We start from the raw sequence: 18,153 nt of genomic DNA on the forward strand, positions 1-18,153 counted from the left end.
GTTAAAGAACAGTCTAAAAATTGTAGGAAAATTCTATGAAGTTTCTGGAAACTTTTACTAGAATTTCAACCAAGTTTCCTACGCGAATTTTACAGTGCTTACCGTATCTACTTACATAAAATTACCCAGGCAGACGTTTGTTTCATTTTGAGACGGGGAATCCTAAAAATATTTGCATTTGCGTAAACAATAAACAAGAAAATTACATTCACTTAGAACATAAAATGCCAAATGTAGGCGGGATTATGTTCAGTCGCGACCGAGAATCCAAGTGAGTATAATGTTACGTACCTAAATGCAAATATTTTTGCGATTCCCTATTGAATGCGTATTCAACTATTTGTTACGGATTTTTGTTTTTCATGAGAGTAAATCGTCAATTACTGGCCACCTTTCAATAACTGGCCTCCTTATGCTAAAATGAATTCTGGTTACATAAATAGAAATAATTTTTAGTATAAGGTGGGTCTCATCCCAGCCTATATACGTCCCACTGCTGGGCACAGGCCTCCTCTCAGAATAAGAGGGCTTGGGCCATAGTTTCTACGCGGGCCCACTGCGGATTGGGAACTTCACACACTCCATTACTTCGCGGATTTGCAGGTTGCATCACGATGTTTTTCTTCACCGTTAAGCTCGTGGTAAACAAATGTGATTTCACACATGAATTTCGAAAAACTCATTGGTGCGAGCCGGTGTCTGACTGAACCCACGACTAGGGGTCACAAAACCGGTTTCACCGAAACCAAAAAAACCGGTAAAACCGGGTTTTTCGCCAATTGTGAAAACCGGTTTTCAGATCTGAGAAAACCGGCTTTTCGAGTTTTTCGATTTTACACGTATAACAATATAAATAGTTCAATTTCCGCGATTAAATACACACATTGCAATATCAAAGCATATTGTAACTTCTATATGATCCATCTTTTAGTTTATAAGTATTTATAACTTTTTATTTGTAAATACCTTTACTGAATATGAATAAATAAATAAAAATACTTAGTTGCCCTATTTACCCTATAGTACCTATAAGTAGTTCATTTTTCAATACAACGGTACCAAATTGATAAAGTAACGCAAGACAATCTGCATTAATCATGTCAGCCGAAAGACGCGTCCACTGCTGGACATAGGCCTCCCCCAAGGCTCTCCACTCAGACCGGTCTTGTGCTTTCCGCATCCACCGCGATCCCGCGATCTTAACCAAGTCGTCGCTTCATCTTGTTCTTAACCAAATCGTCACTCACTCATTCCGATCCATTCCGACACTTCTGACCGAATGAGCGATGAGCGTTATAGATGTCGTTCATGACATTCTTTTTTTTCTTCTTTTTGTTGAGGCTTTGAACACTCCAGGTGATCATGTCAGCCTCATGGGTGCTCACTCAGTTTCCCTACGCAACGGACTTATTAAAAACTGGTAAATGCAAATGGCTTTGTCAGATGTTGGCTCTGAGAGCCAATAATTGACCTGACCATTGTGCATGGGGCCCAAAACCCCAAGAACCCTTCTCCTAAAGTCTGAGTTTCGAGCACATTCCAACAACAAATGGGACAAGTCATGTACCTTCTGGCAAATCTCACACAGAGGTGATGGTTTAACTCTCATCATGTGTAAGAATTTGTTTGTTGGGATGTGTCCGGAACGTACCCTGAAAGAAGATACTAACACTTTTCTTGTAAAGTTGGCAGAGTCAAACCAAGGTGTCCACAAGGGACTAGCTTGGATGGTTCTGTACCAGACCCCTAAACCCCTGGATGCACACTGCTCACCAAAATGGTATTCCCACTTCTGTAAACTTCTTCTTTTGATTTTGGGAATAAGTTCACTGGAAAAAGGAACAGTGTCTGTTACAGAGCCATCCATTACAGCGGCTTGAGCAAGCTTATCCACTGCTTCATTTCCTGCCAACCCTACATAAGATGGAATCCACTGTATTTTAACAGACTTGCCTCTAGAGATCATCTCATGAATCACCTGGAGCGCTTCATAGGCAATAGGCATTCCTCTCTGTCTGGACACGCATCGACTAAGATGCTGTAGTGCGCTCCTTGAGTCAGATAATACTACAGCAGGGGAATTATTACCTAAGCTATTAGCATAATTCAAAGCCTCTTTGATGGCTACAAATTCAGCTCTCATGACGCATGTATCATCATGTAGCTTCCACATGAGTGAGAAATTATTTTGCGGATCAAACATAGCTGCTCCAGTTTCCTGAACACACTTTGAACCAACTGTGTATATTTTATATCGCACACATAGCATGTTCAGAGTACTATTTCTTAATGACTGGCTCTGCAGATGCCGCTTAGGGGCAACAATCTCGTCTATTTTATCAATTATGCATGCCCTGGCGTCAACAGATGATATCCAAGTACTCAGAGAGTACATTTCCAGTTTGTCACTGCGATACACATACACAGCCAAATCCTTCCACCCATTATAGATGCTTGCTAATAGAGAAAAATTTCCATCAGTAAAGAAAAGGATGTGAGGATTGTGAGGGGAGAGATAATAGTAAATTTGTATTATATTTTCTTTGCTGATCTCTTATTCAGTAGTTTAACTTAAGAAAGAAAATGATTATTGGTCTCAAATGTTAATTGTTAAGAGTATTTACTTTCGTTAAATGAATAATACGTTTTATTTCTTTGTGTATTAATTAGTTCGAGTTCCAGAAGAGGAAGAGGCGGTTTCATTTAGTTGTTTTATTTTGCTTATTGTTTATTTGCAAAGTTTATTTTGTCCTAATAATTTTAAGATAAGTGCAGAATAATGATTTATCGGTTAAATGACTGAATATTAAATAACAAATTCATAAAATGCCGTTTTTTCACTTATTATATGTAAAACCGAAAAATCACCGAAAAATCGGAAAACCCGGTTTTACTAGAGTACAAAAACCGAAAACCCGGTTTTGAAAAATACTAGCGGTTTTGTGACCCCTACCCACGACCCTCTGCTTGAGAGGCGATAGGTCAAACCACTAGGCCACCACGGCTTAAAGTATAAGGGTCATGGGTTGGGTATGGGTAACCCATTGCACCTTATACTAAAAATGTATTCTATTTGGGTTATGGGTTGGGTAACCCACCTTTTACTAAAATGAGTTCTATTTAGTTCATTTTAGTATAAGGTGGCCAGTTATTGGACGGTGGCCAGTAATTGACGATTTACTGCATTTAGTTGTATTTATTTCTTTATTTTGCAGGAGAATAATTGGGGTTGTTTATTTTTTTATTGTATCGATAACAATTCCGAGATACTTTTTAAATCATTTTCTTTTTATATAATATTCATTACATTATATTAAAATGGAATAACTCAGTTATTAAATTTTAATATAATGTAATGAATATAATATATAGAAAACGATTTAAAAAATAAGCAATAATCTTTTATCACAAAACAAAACAATATAAATCGAAAGACTGCGTTGCTCCCGCCGATTTTTGTTTTTTTTGTGACATAATATTTTTTTTAAAGAGTACGTTTTTAGTGGCCGGTATCCAAAACCACATATTTAAAAAATGAAAATGGCAGCCTGGCTGCGGCAGCAAGTTGAATATGACGAGAATGTGCCGTGCGCAGCAGATTTAAAAAGTTTATGCAGTGGCATTTTTTCATGCTTAAAAAAATTAAATAATTTTGTGCTTATTACGCGTTTAAGTAAAAAAGAACGCCTCACAAAAGTCATAAATGACGCATCTCATTGGTCAATTTAATTTTACATGCAGCAGACGATTACTTTTGATAGGTCCGATTCTCGTTTCAGCACGCCGGGAATAAAATTCTGAAATATATTCTAAAAAGTCGTATCGTATTATGAAAGGTGTGCATAATTTCTGTAAGTACTAGTATTTATAAGTCTTATGTTTTTGCCAAATAAATGAATACTGAATACTGAAATATATATAGATACGACTTGTTACCGTAATGTGTTTCATTGGTGCATATATAGGCAGTTTTGGGTACCGGATTTAGGTAATCTATGGCCAAATTTTCAAGCAGTGTCGTGAAAAGTATATAAAAACCTCGGGATCCAAAGCAGACGAGGCGGAGACGCCCTCGCCTAGTGTCCGCCCCGTCTGCGATACGCCCTCATCCCACGTCAAGGATGTGGGTCAGCAAAGTAATAGTTTATGTATAGTTCATTTACTTTACATGCATATTTTCCTTCACCCGCAGTTTACCAACTAAACTAAGATAAACTGTATATGAGACTTGAGACTAGCTCAGGATTGGGAAAAGTGAAAATAAAGAAAGCCTTTACTCAGCAGTGCGTGGATGTGGGCTGATTAAATTGATTGGTTGATTTTGCTTTCAGTTTCTTCTGTCAAGATGCCTCCGAATTCCGAAAAACAGGAATCAGTTCAGTATGAGGAAGATAATGTAGAACGAATAGCTCCTCAAGCTGGTCCACGGACTTACAAAGTATCATACAGGGTGGTCCTCGTGTATGTATACTGGCACATCGCGGGGCTATATGGAGCGTATTTGTTACCTGAAGCCAAATGGCAGACGATTGTATTTAGTAAGTATTAGGTATTATTATTATTTGTCATCTCTCCTGTTCGGAAAGTTTAATTTTCACGTGTAGATGCTGGGTGGAAAATTGCTTTTTCATCTCTTGGGTGGAAAGTATTTTTTTTTTAATTTTTCGATTAGCCACGGAGTCGAAGATAATTGAGTTACGTCAATGACACTTTTTTTTCACGTTTCAAATAAAAAAAGATTAAAAACCAATCTTAATTTGATTGCTTAATAACGACATCTCTTGTCCGGGTGAGCGGTTAGTTCCAATGGAATGCCGAAAGTTTCTCGATGAGGGCTACGGCATAGATGTCGCTAGCGTCACTGCTTAAGTGGCTAAATAAGAAACGTGGTGCATAGGAGAAATTCGAGTCTGTGCCGTTGACCAACAGTGGTGTAGCGGTATAGCACGCGGTACGGAATACCGAGGACCTGGGTTCGATTCCCAGTGTTGGTCTTCTTTTTCTGGTTTTTCTGTGCATCTATATTTCAGTTTGTATTTTCAATTTAGGTTTTACGGGATGACCGTAAAAGTAAAAATTTGGAATTGAAATAAAAAATACAAAAAGATTCCAAAAAACCAATCTTAATTTGATTGCTTAATAACGACATCTCTTGTCCGGGTGAGCGGTTAGTTCCAATGGAATGCCGAAAGTTTCTCGATGAGGGCTACGGCATAGATGTCACTCTAGCGTCACTGCTGAAGTGGCTAAATAAGAAACAAACAAGCTGAGATATGTGGTGCATAGGAGAAATTCGTGTCTGTGCCGTTGACCAACAGTGGTGTAGCGGTATAGCACGCGGTACGGAATACCGAGGACCTGGGTTCGATTCCCAGTGTTTGTCTTATTTTTCTGGTTTTTCTGTGCATCTATATTTCAGTTTGTATTTTCAATATTAAATTAACTTCATTCCTTTTACATTATTGTCAAAATAACCAGTGTTTCATTTCTTAACTTTATTGTGAGAAAAATATTGGAACATATGAACATATTCATGACATACCTGGTCTACTGGTTTACAAAGGTTACTTAGAACTACTGAGTATTCTATATAATCTAACACTCGCTAGTTAGTGAGAGCACCGTGGCTGGACTTAAAGTTACTGATACACATGCTCATTAGTAGCACGTTAGCATGCTACTATCGAGCAAATGCTACCTAGTAGCATGTGTGTTCAGGACATGCTACTATCGAGCATGCTTTTTGTGGTATGCTCTCTAATAACAGGCCCTGCTCTTAGAGATCATGCTAGTTGATGCGGGGGTGGAAGGGGGAAAGGTAATAAGCAAGTGTGAACGCGTTTGCTTAGTGAACATGCTAGTATTGGTAGTGCCACGAGAGTTGCAAGCAAAAAAATAGTTATTAAAAGTGAATTTGTTATAAATTAATTAATTTATTACCGTTGAATTTACGAAAAGCTGTAACGGCCGGGTTGTAGGCCCAAGTGGGGAACGCCTCACGAATGCCTGCTTTAAAGACTAAACAGAAACCAGTTTAACTCCTCCTTTCTGTTACAGCTGTAGCCACATTATGGTTGAGCATTCTAGGCGTGACTGCAGGCGCCCATCGTCTCTGGTCTCACCAATCCTACAAAGTGAATCGCCCTCTCGAAATTTTCTTAATGCTTTGCCAAAGCATGTCCTGCCAGAACTCCGCTATCCATTGGGTCCGCGACCACCGCCTGCACCACAAATACACCGACACTGATGCAGACCCTCACAACTCTATCCGGGGTTTTTTCTATTCTCATTGCGGCTGGTTACTAGTGGAAAAGCACCCAGAAGTCGCTAAAAAGTCCAAAACTATTGACGTGTCTGATATCTTTAACAATCCAGTGTTGCTGTTTCAGCAGAAGTAAGTGTTACCATTGAGTTTAATTTTATTCAGGTCATAAACATCTAGTTGTTCGATTATCAATCACTATCCCGTGGAAGCTGCAACGGGATGAAAAGTATCTTAAGTACTTATTAATTCAGGTTATAAGCTATCTACGTATGTGCTATATTTTAAACATCCACATTTTTTGGAATCCATGTTGTCTGTTTATAGACTCCAACTTTGCGATTTTCACTTATTAACGAGGATCTGTTCTTTTTAAATACATTTGATTTGGCTTTGGTAATTACCAAAATTCGGCAATGGGCAAAATTCGGTCATGTGTAAGAGTTCTCAAGACAGTTTCTATTTAAATTTTGCAAATCTTTTGTTTCCTTGTTGTGTTTCGTTTAACTTAATAATCTTCCATTTATTTTCTTTTCAACCGAAGAAAAAAAACGGAGGTTCTCAAGTCGACGCGTATATTTTTTTACGTATGACCACGCGTAACTTTTTACAGAGTAGTCCGATTTTGATAATTCTTTTTTTATTGAAAAGCGTGTATAGCCCGAGGGTGGTCCCATATACATTTGAAAAAAAAACCTGCCCAAGAGTAAGAAAACAGGGGGTTCACTCACTGATTGTAATGTATGACCGGCATAACTTTTTACAGAGTAGTCCTATTATGATAATTCTCACTGACTTCAAACTAGGTTAAGGTTAAATAGGAGAGAAATGTTTATTATTTTTTTCTTTTCAGTTTTTTTGGCGGTTTATTCTAACAAAATGCTCTCATTTCAGGTACATCAAAGAGTTGACTGTTCTTACAGCCGTAGCCCTGCCAACCCTCATACCTATGGTATGCTGGGGAGAGACGTTCAACTGCGCGTGGCATCTTTCCTACCTTCGTCTCATAATCAACCTCAACCTCACTTTCCTCATCAACAGCGCCAATCATGCCTATGGCCATAAACCTTACGATAAACACATCACAGCTACCAATAACGTTTACCTCTCTATAATGCCTACAGGGGAAACATATCACAATTACCACCATACTTTCCCCTTGGATTATCGGACGTCTGAACTGGGGAATACCTTTGCCAATTTCACCACGATTTTCATAGATATATGTGCGAAACTGGGATGGGCCTGGGATTTGAAAGCAGTTTCTGAAGACATGTTGAAGAAGAGGATGGCGAGGACAGGAGATGGGACGGACCTTTGGGGGAAGAAGATTGATCAAGGGACGCAAGCTCCAGTGTCTCAATAGTTTCAAGGGTCTCGAGATATTTAGATGAAGGAAGTGATTAAAGGTAATGGTGATGAAGGAAGTGGATGGTGACATGGGACAGGAAATCGGTTTCGCAAGATTTGGTGGAGAAGAGGATGGCGAGGACGGGAGATGGGACGGACCTATGGGGGGAGAAGATTTGTATAGATATGTATTAGTTTATTGACTTTAATATTATGTATTAGTGTGTACCTATATATGTATAACGTGTGTTTATAATGCAATGTCTGAGTTAAATAAAAATTTCGGTTCTTCTATCTTTTCAGTGTACTCGTAGTGTCTACTCTTGCGTCTGATATGCTGTCAATCGTTCAAAGGTTAACTGGAAGATTTCCCTTAAGATATAAGTTCGCCTTTGTACATCTTATTATCCTGTGTTCTGTTATTTTCATGTGTTTTTATGTACAATAACGCTTTTTAACAATACAATTCAATACAAGATTGCTCAGGAGTCGCAAGAACCTCCAGTAACTGAATCTGAATAGACTCAAGGGCCACGAAATTCAATTGGGTGGGGTAATTTACTGGGTCAAAACATTATTCTATGTATCCCGTTAATACGGTATTTGACAACTCCTGATTTTGCCATATCTAAATATTATTATGAAAATATAGATATACAGATAGTGCTTAGTGAAGAGAAAATTTAAATCGGTTGAAAATTAGATTTATAGTGATTTTTTGAAAAATCTATATACCTGTCTCTTTCTCAAACGCTTTCCTCTATGCAGCAAGTATGGCGGTACTGGCGTGTGACGTCACATGCCAGTATGTCTTTCTCTGTCTAATCTTGAATTTCAAACCTTCATAACTTTGTTATTTGTAAAGGTAGCTTAAAAATTGTTTTTCTATTCGATAATAGGCATTGTGTAGTTTTAATTTATAAAACATAAACAAAATAGTCAAATACCGTATTGGGTACTAGACTAGGCTGTATACCGCTGGCAGGTGGTGAAACTGACCACCTGGCTGGCCAGATTGACTTTATTATGTATAATGATAGTTTTTTTATATTGTATGATTCTAGAATTTGAATTTAAAAAGACGATTGACAGCGGTATACATGGAGCACAGATTGCTCCTGACAGCCTGAGCGGCTGGACCTATCTCTGTTAAGTATTGATAAGCTATACGATAAATCTAAAAATTAAAGAAATATCAATTTTATTTGAACTGAGTTTAAAGTCACGCGCGTAGATCCCCATTACCTAAGCTCGTACCAAGTTACAGTCCCCACAGTACCTTAACTTTTCTAGGATGGTTCATATTACATTTTTTAATCGATAGTAGACTTGTATGTAATGTAAGTAGCTTTTAGGTTAAGGCGGGATTTTTATAAAAGTTCATTAACCCCTACATTAGAAAGCAGGTCTCACGAACTTTTATAGAACCCGCATATAGTTAGTAAGTTAACTTAATTTTTAGAGTAGGTACCCTTCTTGTGTAATATGCATTATATACCTACCTAATTGTTGGCAATAAACGCATTTTCTTTCTTTCTTTCTTTCTTACTGCTGTAAATACATTTTGTTTACAATTGCCGTTCTTTTGGATATATAAATTGAAACTTTTTTTCGGCAAACCACACGTTTGGTGAGATTAATAGGTTTTGTGCCTTGGTCTGCTTGATGAAAAAAAAGAGGTCGGAATGACAGCTGTCAGTTGTCAAATGTCGCCGTCACACGCAACTACAACTTTGTTAAGGCCGCCATTAAGGGGAATACAACTTTGTTTTGTTTGTAAGAGGCTTGTACGCTGTGCACCCATAATTTCTGCTGTTCTTGAGTTTTTATCAACAACTTCTGCCTGACCTGGACTTTGTAGCACCTGCATCTCACGACAACCCCTGCATCGCTATTTTACGGAATCGAATCGAAAGCCTTCACTACGACCTGCGCGCCTAACTTCGGCCAACGATGTGTTGTATCAATTTAATTAAGTTCATATCGTAAGCACTCTCAAAAGTTGTACTATTGATTGCAATAAACAATATATAATCATTTATAAACGGTGATCTGAGTTCAGTTATTAGTACCTGGGCGACTGAGCTTTGCTCGGGCTAAAACTCGATGATAAGCGTTTTCCCAGAGATATGATACCAAGCTAGATCGATTTGTCATCCCCGAAAACCCCACATACCAAATTTCATCGAAATAGTTGGAGCTGATTCCGAGAACCCCGAAATATATATAAAATATACATATATAGGTACAAGAATTGCTCGTTTAAAGGCATTAGTACCTGGGCAACCGAGTTTTGCTCGGGCTTAAACTCGATAACAATTTTTTTTCCAGAGATAGGACCAAGTTACATCGATTTTTCATCCCCGAAAACCCCCGCATACCAAATTTCATCGAAATCTTTGGAGTCGTTTTCGAGATCCCTGAAATATATTTATATTCTAGCTTTTGCCCGCGGCTTCGCTCGCGTTAAATTTGGGGTAACACAGATTTACTTCCTACGATCTTTATTTTCGTGTTTTAATTGATTTTTCGGAGGAGTATATTTGCAAATTTTTGAATTTAAAAATCAACCTTCATAATTATAATTCGTACAAACTTTGAACCCCTGTTTCACATCTTTAGGTCAGGGGTGTAATTTTAGAAAACCCACGTGTTTCTTTTGCCCGCGACTTCGTACCTACGCGGCATAGGATTGTTCCCGCGGGATAGGAATAAGTGAATTTAAAAGAAAAACCACACTGTCCGCGATTGAATTGAAACAGGCCTCTATTATTTCGGGTATCGATTTTTAAAAAGCTTTCACTAATAGATTTTTTTAAATCAGCTCAGTTTTTCCAGAGATTCTCCCAAACAAACAAAGAAGCAGACAAAGTTAAATATTTCCTTATCCCATGGAAATTTCGAAAAATCCATACTTAGTGTTCTATGATACTTTATCTACATGTGTGCCAAATTCAGTAGTTTAAACGACGCGTCGTCTGTCAGTCAGTCAGCCTGTCACAGTAAACTGTTTTACAGGTATGGATAAATTTTGTTACGTAATGAGTTGATTGGTTTGGCGTAGGTACTTAATGTGTCCTCCTAACCGTTAAGGAGTTATACCTTCCATCATCAGCTCACCTGAATAACCAGAAAGAATACAACTAAAGGTCTACCTATAGGTAGACGTATACGTGCATATGATATTTAAAGAAACTTCCTCTAAGTCCTAACCGTTAAGGAGCTTTACCTTCCATCATCAGCTCATCAACATGAGATGATTTCTACCAGACGCAAATACTTAAATAACTCTAGAAAATATATAAAAAACGTACTTCATGCATGCCCACAAAATTTGGGTTGCCATCGATTTTCATCTTAGGCCTCTAGGTTGGCAACGCATCAGCAAAACCCTGGCATTGCAGATGTTTATGGGCGGTGGTGATCTTTTACCATCAGGAGACCCACTTGCTGGTTTGCCAACCAGTTGAATAAAAAAAACAAAATCCCCCTGATGACAGGATCTTGGGGAAATTTCCCGAGGGGGAGTAGATATTCTTAAGAATATATTTTTTTAATCGGTCTACCTACAATTGAGCGAAAAATCGGTGAACATACATAAATAAATATATATAGCGGAATGCATAACCTCCTTCATTTTTTGAAGTCGGTTAAAGAGCTCTTTGCAGCGTACGTGCAGTATAAGCTTTTGAATTTTTTCTACAACCAGTAAAACAAATTTATTCCCAAGGCATGCTTGCTGACCTTCCGTCGGTTATCGAATCCATTAACCTGGATTTGACAAAGATTTTAAGGTGGAGCCAACGATATGGCCTAAAGGTTAACCCGACAAAGACCCAAGTCATTATTGTTGGCAGCTCGAAACTTATCCCAAGGGTTGACTTTGTATCTTTGCCATCTGTATTTTTCGACGGAGTTCTGATACCATTTGCCGATCAGGTAAAAAATCTGGGTGTTATCTTGGACCGCACTCTGTCATGGACTCCATATGTATGTGAGATTAGCAGGAAGGTGTTTGCTGCGATGGGATCCCTAAGACGCCTTCAGAATTTCCTTCCATTTGCTACCATGGTTGCGCTTGCAAAAACTTTACTGCACCCTATTTTCGATTATGCTGACATTTGTTATCCCGATCTTTTAGAAGAGCACTTGAATAAACTTGAGCGAATTCAAAATCTGTGCATTCGGTTCATATTTGGCCTACGTAAATATGATCATGTTTCTAATTTCCGATCACAGCTCAGGTGGCTCCCCATCCGCTTTCGCCGAAACTCTCACATTCTCCATCTTCTCTACGGCATTCTCTTTAACCCTGCAACTCCTTGCTACCTCAAAGAGCGATTTAGCTATGTTACTTCTGTTCGTTGCTCTCAGAACTTCCTCCTTACTGTCCCACTTTCAAACTCTAAATTCTATGTTTATTCTTACACTGTCCAGGCCACTCGGTTGTGGAACTCCCTACCGATAGACTTGAGGCGCGCAAAGTCCTTGCCTATCTTTAGGTCTATGCTTAGGGAGCACTACCTGTCATCTTGCGTATAAATGTTATAGTTAGCTTATTTATGTGTTGTTATGGTATCTATCTACCTATCTATCTGTTTAGATTTGTTGTGTATGTGTATTGTATGTGTTAGTTTTATGTATTCTTGATACCGCTATAATCTACTGTAAATTGCACCACCTGCTAAAATGTATTCCTTATTTCTGTCCATTGTAAAGGTTGCCTGGAAGAGATCGCTCTGAAGCGATAAGGCCGCCTATTGCTTACCTTAGAAAATCTCTATGTATATACTTGTTTTCTCTGTACTGTTTACTGTATTGGTGTGCAATAAAGAGTTATTGTATTGTATTGTATTGTAAAACGCAAAATCCTGTTTTTTCCCGTTCCCATAGGAATTTCAGAAAATGCTCTATAAATGTTTCCCTCCAATCCCCAAGCCCCCAAGGAACCCACTTGCCAAGTTTCAGCTTTCTGTGACCAGTAAAACGAAAAATCCTTTTTTTCCCCGTTCTCATATGAATTTTGGAAAGTCCTCTCTCAATCAAATGCTCCTCTACATTCCCCAAGCAACCTACATGCTGAATTTCAGCTTTCTACCAGTAAAACAAAAAATCCCATTTATTCCCTTTCCGGTGAGAATTTCGGAAAATTATCTCTTAATGCTTTTCTACACTCCCGAAGCAACCTACATGCCAAATTCCAGCTTTCTACGACCAGTATAACGATAAATCCTGTTTTTTTCTGTTAGCGTCAGAATTTCGGGAAATCCTTTTGTAGTGCTCTCCTACGCTCCCCAAGGAACCTAAATGCCAAATTTTAGTTTTCTACAATCAGTAAAACGAAAAATCCCGTATTTTCCCCTTTCTCGTGGGAATTTCGGAAAGCCCTCTCTTAACGCTCCTCTTCACTCCCCAAACAACCTACATGCCGAATTTCAGCTTTCTAGGACCAGTAAAACGAAAAATCCCATTTTTCCCGTTCCCGTCAGAATTTCGGGAAATTCTTTTGTAGTGTTCCCCTAAACTTCTCAAGGAACCTAAATGCCAAATATCAGTTTTCTAAGACCAGTAAAACGAAAAATGGATTCCGTTAAACTGAATATAAATCCCGTTGTTTCCTTATCCCGTGGGAATTTCCCAAAATACTTAAAACTGTTTTTTATTATAATCACCTACTTTATGCCAAATTTGAAGAGTCTAGTAATTATAGTTCATAAGATTCCATTAAACTGAATATATAAATGCCGTTTTTTCCTTATCCCGTGGGAATTTCCAAAAATCTTGAAATGAATGTTTTGATTAATGTAATATCTACTTGTGAATCAAATTTGAAGAGTCTAGTTGTTATAGTTACTGAGATAGGATCACTCGGAATCGAATATATAAATCCCGTTTTTCCCGTTCCCGTAAGAATTTCCAAAAATCCTGTCTTAGTGGATGCTTAGTACTTGCTTATGCTTATTAAGGTATCTATGTGAAAAATTTCAAGTCTACGTCCAGTGGTTTCGGCTGTGCGTTGCTATATCAACGATTGATTTTCTATTGACTTTGTCACCACATTACCCCCTTTTAGGGGTTGAATTCTCAAAAAATCTGAAATACATGTTTACTTATTTATTGTTAAGAGTACTCCTGTGAAGTTTCGAATAAAATAGTCTAACTAATCTTGTTTCCCCATACTAACTTTGGACGCCCATTTAACCCCCTTAAAGGGCGAATTTTGAAAAATCCTTTCTTAGTGCACCCCTAGACCTTAAAAGGAACCTACGTGCTAAATTTGGAATCCCTAGACCTAGCGGTTTGGGCTGTGCGTTGATACATCAGTCAATCACTTTTGCCTTTTATATATATAGATATACAAGAAATGCTCGTTAAAATGTTTAAGATATTTAAGACTCTTCTTTTCTCGACAACGGCGATTAAACTTTGAGGATCAATATTATCTAAATTCAAGTTATGTGAAAATGTTACAAAACAAAAGTAGCTTGGTTATGCGAGTAGAATCTAACCTTTAATTTAAAGCCCCATACTCAGGGACACCCTGAAGGTAGTATTGTAGAATTGGTAAGTCGAACTAACCAACAAGAAGTTGGAAAACCCCCGACATTGTCACTTCAAAGTTCAATACCTCAAAAACGGCTGAACCGATTTTAATAAAACATGTCTAAGAACCATCGCTAGAAAACATGCTTTCAAATAAATAAAAAAACGCATTCATATCGGTCCACCCGTTTAAGAGATACGCTGCCACAAGCACACAGACAGACAGACACACAGACACACATAGCGGTCAAACTTATAACACCCCTCTGTTTGCGTCGGGGGTTGAAAAGATATGTTTATTTAGAAGTTCTGCATATAATATTGAGCAGTAAACTAAATAGGAATGATTTGTTACACGTGATTAAGTAACAAATAAACAAACTTTGGCATTTGTGATAATAGTGGGAAAAAAAATATATAGATGAAGATGCCTTGAAGTGGATTAAATTCGACCAAAGATCGTATTATATTAATAGCTTTTCCCCGCGACTTCGCACGCTACACCATCGATCCTCAAGCGGTTGAATGAAATTCCGGGATTTCCCAAAAATCTGTGTGGGTAGGTATTCCCAAAAACATCGTTACACATCGTTATCTCCATTTACGTTATACGACTATAGAGTTGACTAGACTACTTGTACTAAGTATTATCTATTCTGTGGACTAGACTGTAAGGGTGGTTTTAGAGTGACGCTTTTGCAAGTACATTGCATTTTTGCGTTTTTATGGGATAAATTGTATTGTATATTGTATTTTACAAAAATTAATCGTATTGTGTATACCTAATTACTGTCAAAATCCATACTTATATTATGCGAAAGTGTGTGTGTTTGTATGTTTGTCCGTCTTTCAGGTCTAAACGGAGCGACGGATCGACGTGATTTTTGGCATAGAGATAGTTTAAAGACCAGAGAGTGACAAGGCTAGTTTTTATCCCGGAAAAATGCACAGTTCCCGAGGGAACAGAGCGCGATAACCGAATTCCACGCGTCAGCACACGTCAGGAGATAAATTCCCGAGAACATTCTCAGAAGTTACCGTGAACTTCTCACGTTGAAAGTTTTGCAACTTTGGAAACTTCTCGTAGGTGCATTGCTAGGTTGGTAAGCGTCGCGGCCCACGAGCTTTGCGTCTCTTGGAGCGTCATAGTTTAACGTTCGTCTCGTTTGATCGTTTACATAGTTTTACCGGCCGCGGTTACCACCCGCGCTGGCGTAAGCGTCACTGTAAGATCATTAAGGTGATTTTCCACCGGCGAGGCGAGACGAGACGAGTCGGGACGAGAATTGAAATTTGTATGGCGGCACCCGCGGCGGCTCGCGGCGGGCGATCGAGAATGCATACTCAATTCTCGTCTCGCTTCGTCTCGTCTCGAATCGCCGGTGGAAAACCACCATTATGCCACCAAGTGCCTGCCAAGCACCAGCAGATGTTCCTGCGCTCCTACTTCTGGCCGGAGGGTGTGGTGTTCCGTCGTTTTAGGGTAGCGACGAAGACGACGTTCAAAAATCCCTAACTATTCATAGTTTTTTTTTTCTAAATGTTTTTTTTTGTTTTGTATAATTTGAATTTTAAAGCGCATTGGTGTCTAACTGTAATGCTGTATTTTTTTTGTTGGAATAAATAAATAAATAATAAATAATTATGGATTTTTTTATGTATTATCGCGCGCCCGCGCGAGCCGCCGCAGGCCGCAGCGGGCGCCGCCATACAAATTTCAATTCTCCTCTCACTGAAAAATTACCTTAAGGGCCTACGCTAGCTGGCGCGTGCAGCCTGCGGGTGCGCGTGCAAGTAAGATCCGTCATCCACCATCACAGAAATCAGTGTCCGCCACCGTGTCGTCGTATAAATCTAATTTAAGTTCATGAATTTCTAAAAACTTAGAGTTGTGGGGGATTTGAACCCATGATTCTCTTTATTCACGGCTTTATCATAACTAGCGCCATCTATCACATTAAAGCTGCGGTTTTGCAGTAGTTACATTGTGTAAAATTCTATCGATACATCTTCAATAACTAGGAAGGATCCTAGCGTGTTTTGCAGCGAACTACTAGATGGCGTTGCTTGCTACATAAAGAATACAAATTAAGATTAATCATGGCGTAACTAATGGGTTCCTAGTTGACTACGGAACCCTAAAAACGTCATAATATGCTCAATCGTATTCTAATCTCGGTTTGACTTAATTTGTGGGGAATCATTTCGTCTATTTCACTACGTTTTTTAAAGATTTTTGTGCGAAGCGAGGTTGGGGAAAGTTTGCACCCATCCAGGGCCTGTTATATTGTATTGTGACACATATTTTTTGACTAAATAAAAGGTTTAGCTACTTTATACCATTTTTATTTTACCGTTGACTGACTAGAAATTTTAAATCATAATAATGTGTACAGTTACCGTCAACGTGCATGACCAGCCCATCTATTGAATCTAGGTAAGTTACATGGATTAGTTATTGATCATTGACTCAAGGTTATCGATTGTTTGCAGCAAACGAATTAACTAAGTAGTCCCTTCGGTAACTAATAGAGGGCGCTGCAGTAAACTAATCTTTTAGAAATATTTTTTATTGTAATGACTTTCCGAATACACACCAAAGAACACCTGTCCTCATTTAGTTTGTAGCCTCAGCACCACTCTGCTACAATGTTCCGGTTTACATAGGGCCGTTGGAGTGCATAACCTTCACTTTCAAGTTCCTCAAGCACTATTTCTATTTTTTTTACAAGCTTTTATTTAGTTACGCGGATCGGGAGACGAGCTGTCGGTAGGCCTCCAACAAGATGGAGCGACGACTTGGTTAAGATCGCGGGATCGCGGTGGATGCGGAAAGCACAAGACCGGTCTGAGTGGAGAGCGTTCGGGGAGGCCTATGTCCAGCAGTGGACGTCTTTCGGCTGACATGATGATGATGATGATGATTTAGTTTCACCTGTCCCGTTTGTCTGTCGAATTAGTCGTTACCTTTATTTTGATTTGTACTACATAGTAATAAATTTATTTTTAGTGAAAGCTAATAATTAGCACATTCTAAATATACAATAATATGGGTAATAATATTTTTAATCCACCATTTTCACAGAACTATTAAAAAAGTGTGAAAAAAAACAATAAATAATAAAAATAAAAAAACCGACTGCCTTAAGAAAATAGTAAAAAGAAGAAAACATAGTCAAGTGGGCTAACTTTGTTCAGTAGCTAACTTAAAGTTCAACATTCGGGACCCATTCAAATCGTGACCAGCTCAAAAAAATCTTAGTAGGTACCTAATGGGTCCCGGCTGTTGAACTTTAAGTTAGCTACATAACAAAGTCCTAGCCCCAGCCCTAGCACGTCTTTCGGCTGACATGATGATGATGATGATGATGATTTAGTTTCACCTGTCCCGTTTGTCTGCCTGTCTGTCTGTCTGTAGTCAAATCTTGCAAGTTAAATTTGACCAACTTCCAGTAGTCGGATTGACTTGAAATTTGGCATACTAATGTAAATCACGTGACAATACAATAATGTACTAGAACTCTCAACGGTTAAATAGCACGACTTGAAATTTGGTATGCAAAAGTAGTTTGGTGACAATGCAAGAAAAGTCAGCAAAAAAAGCTTGTATTAAAAATGAAATTTTTATGGTTAGGTTAGTTGTCCTTTATACCCGACTGCGAAGAAGGAGGATATAAATAGTATGTCTATTCCTAGTCTCTCTTCAACTACTCAACGGCTGAACCGATTTTGAATTAATTTACGTCATTGGATTCGTCTCGATGATTTTTGATCGGCGGATTTTTGGCGCCAAAATATTGTAACTTTTTTTTTATTTTATTCAAACCTATCGAGTAAGGTATCAAGTGAACAGCAAATATTCGACTGCATCGGGCCACCATGACCTCTCCTGCCGCAGCAGCATGCGGGACGCATCCCGCGGCATGCAGCCCTTAACGAACGTCATCAGTCGGCCTTGGTCAGTCCGGAGCACCAGACGTCTTGGAACCTTCGGGCTT

At 38.6% G+C, this 18,153-nt stretch overlaps 1 protein-coding gene across 2 annotated transcripts; it reads left to right on the plus strand.

The window, feature by feature from the left end:
* Positions 1-243: 243 nt before the first annotated feature.
* Positions 244-9,145, plus strand: LOC141443434 (acyl-CoA Delta(11) desaturase-like). 2 transcript variants are annotated; one of them, XM_074108730.1, is made up of 4 exons: positions 244-271; positions 4,332-4,538; positions 6,058-6,394; positions 7,157-9,145. In XM_074108730.1, the coding sequence occupies exons 2-4, from the start codon at positions 4,346-4,348 to the stop codon at positions 7,626-7,628; spliced, it is 1,002 nt and encodes a 333-aa protein (XP_073964831.1). In that variant the 5' UTR covers positions 244-271; positions 4,332-4,345; the 3' UTR covers positions 7,629-9,145. The 2 variants fall into 2 exon arrangements, with proteins under 2 accessions (XP_073964831.1, XP_073964830.1); XM_074108729.1 differs by lacking the exon at positions 244-271 and adding an exon at positions 3,815-3,851.
* The last annotated feature ends 9,008 nt before the right edge of the window (positions 9,146-18,153 follow it).

Source organism: Choristoneura fumiferana, chromosome 27 (genome assembly GCF_025370935.1).
Source record: "Choristoneura fumiferana chromosome 27, NRCan_CFum_1, whole genome shotgun sequence".
NCBI lineage: Eukaryota > Metazoa > Arthropoda > Insecta > Lepidoptera > Tortricidae > Choristoneura > Choristoneura fumiferana.

Excerpts from the sequence above, each read along its gene's own strand:
- LOC141443434 (XM_074108729.1), top strand. The coding sequence starts at position 3,830 with ATGAAAGGTGTGCATAATTTCT. Across the intron at positions 4,539-6,057 it reads ATGGCAGACGATTGTATTTA|CTGTAGCCACATTATGGTTG; the intron begins GTAAGTATTAGG and ends TTTCTGTTACAG. Across the intron at positions 6,395-7,156 it reads GTGTTGCTGTTTCAGCAGAA|GTACATCAAAGAGTTGACTG; the intron begins GTAAGTGTTACC and ends CTCTCATTTCAG.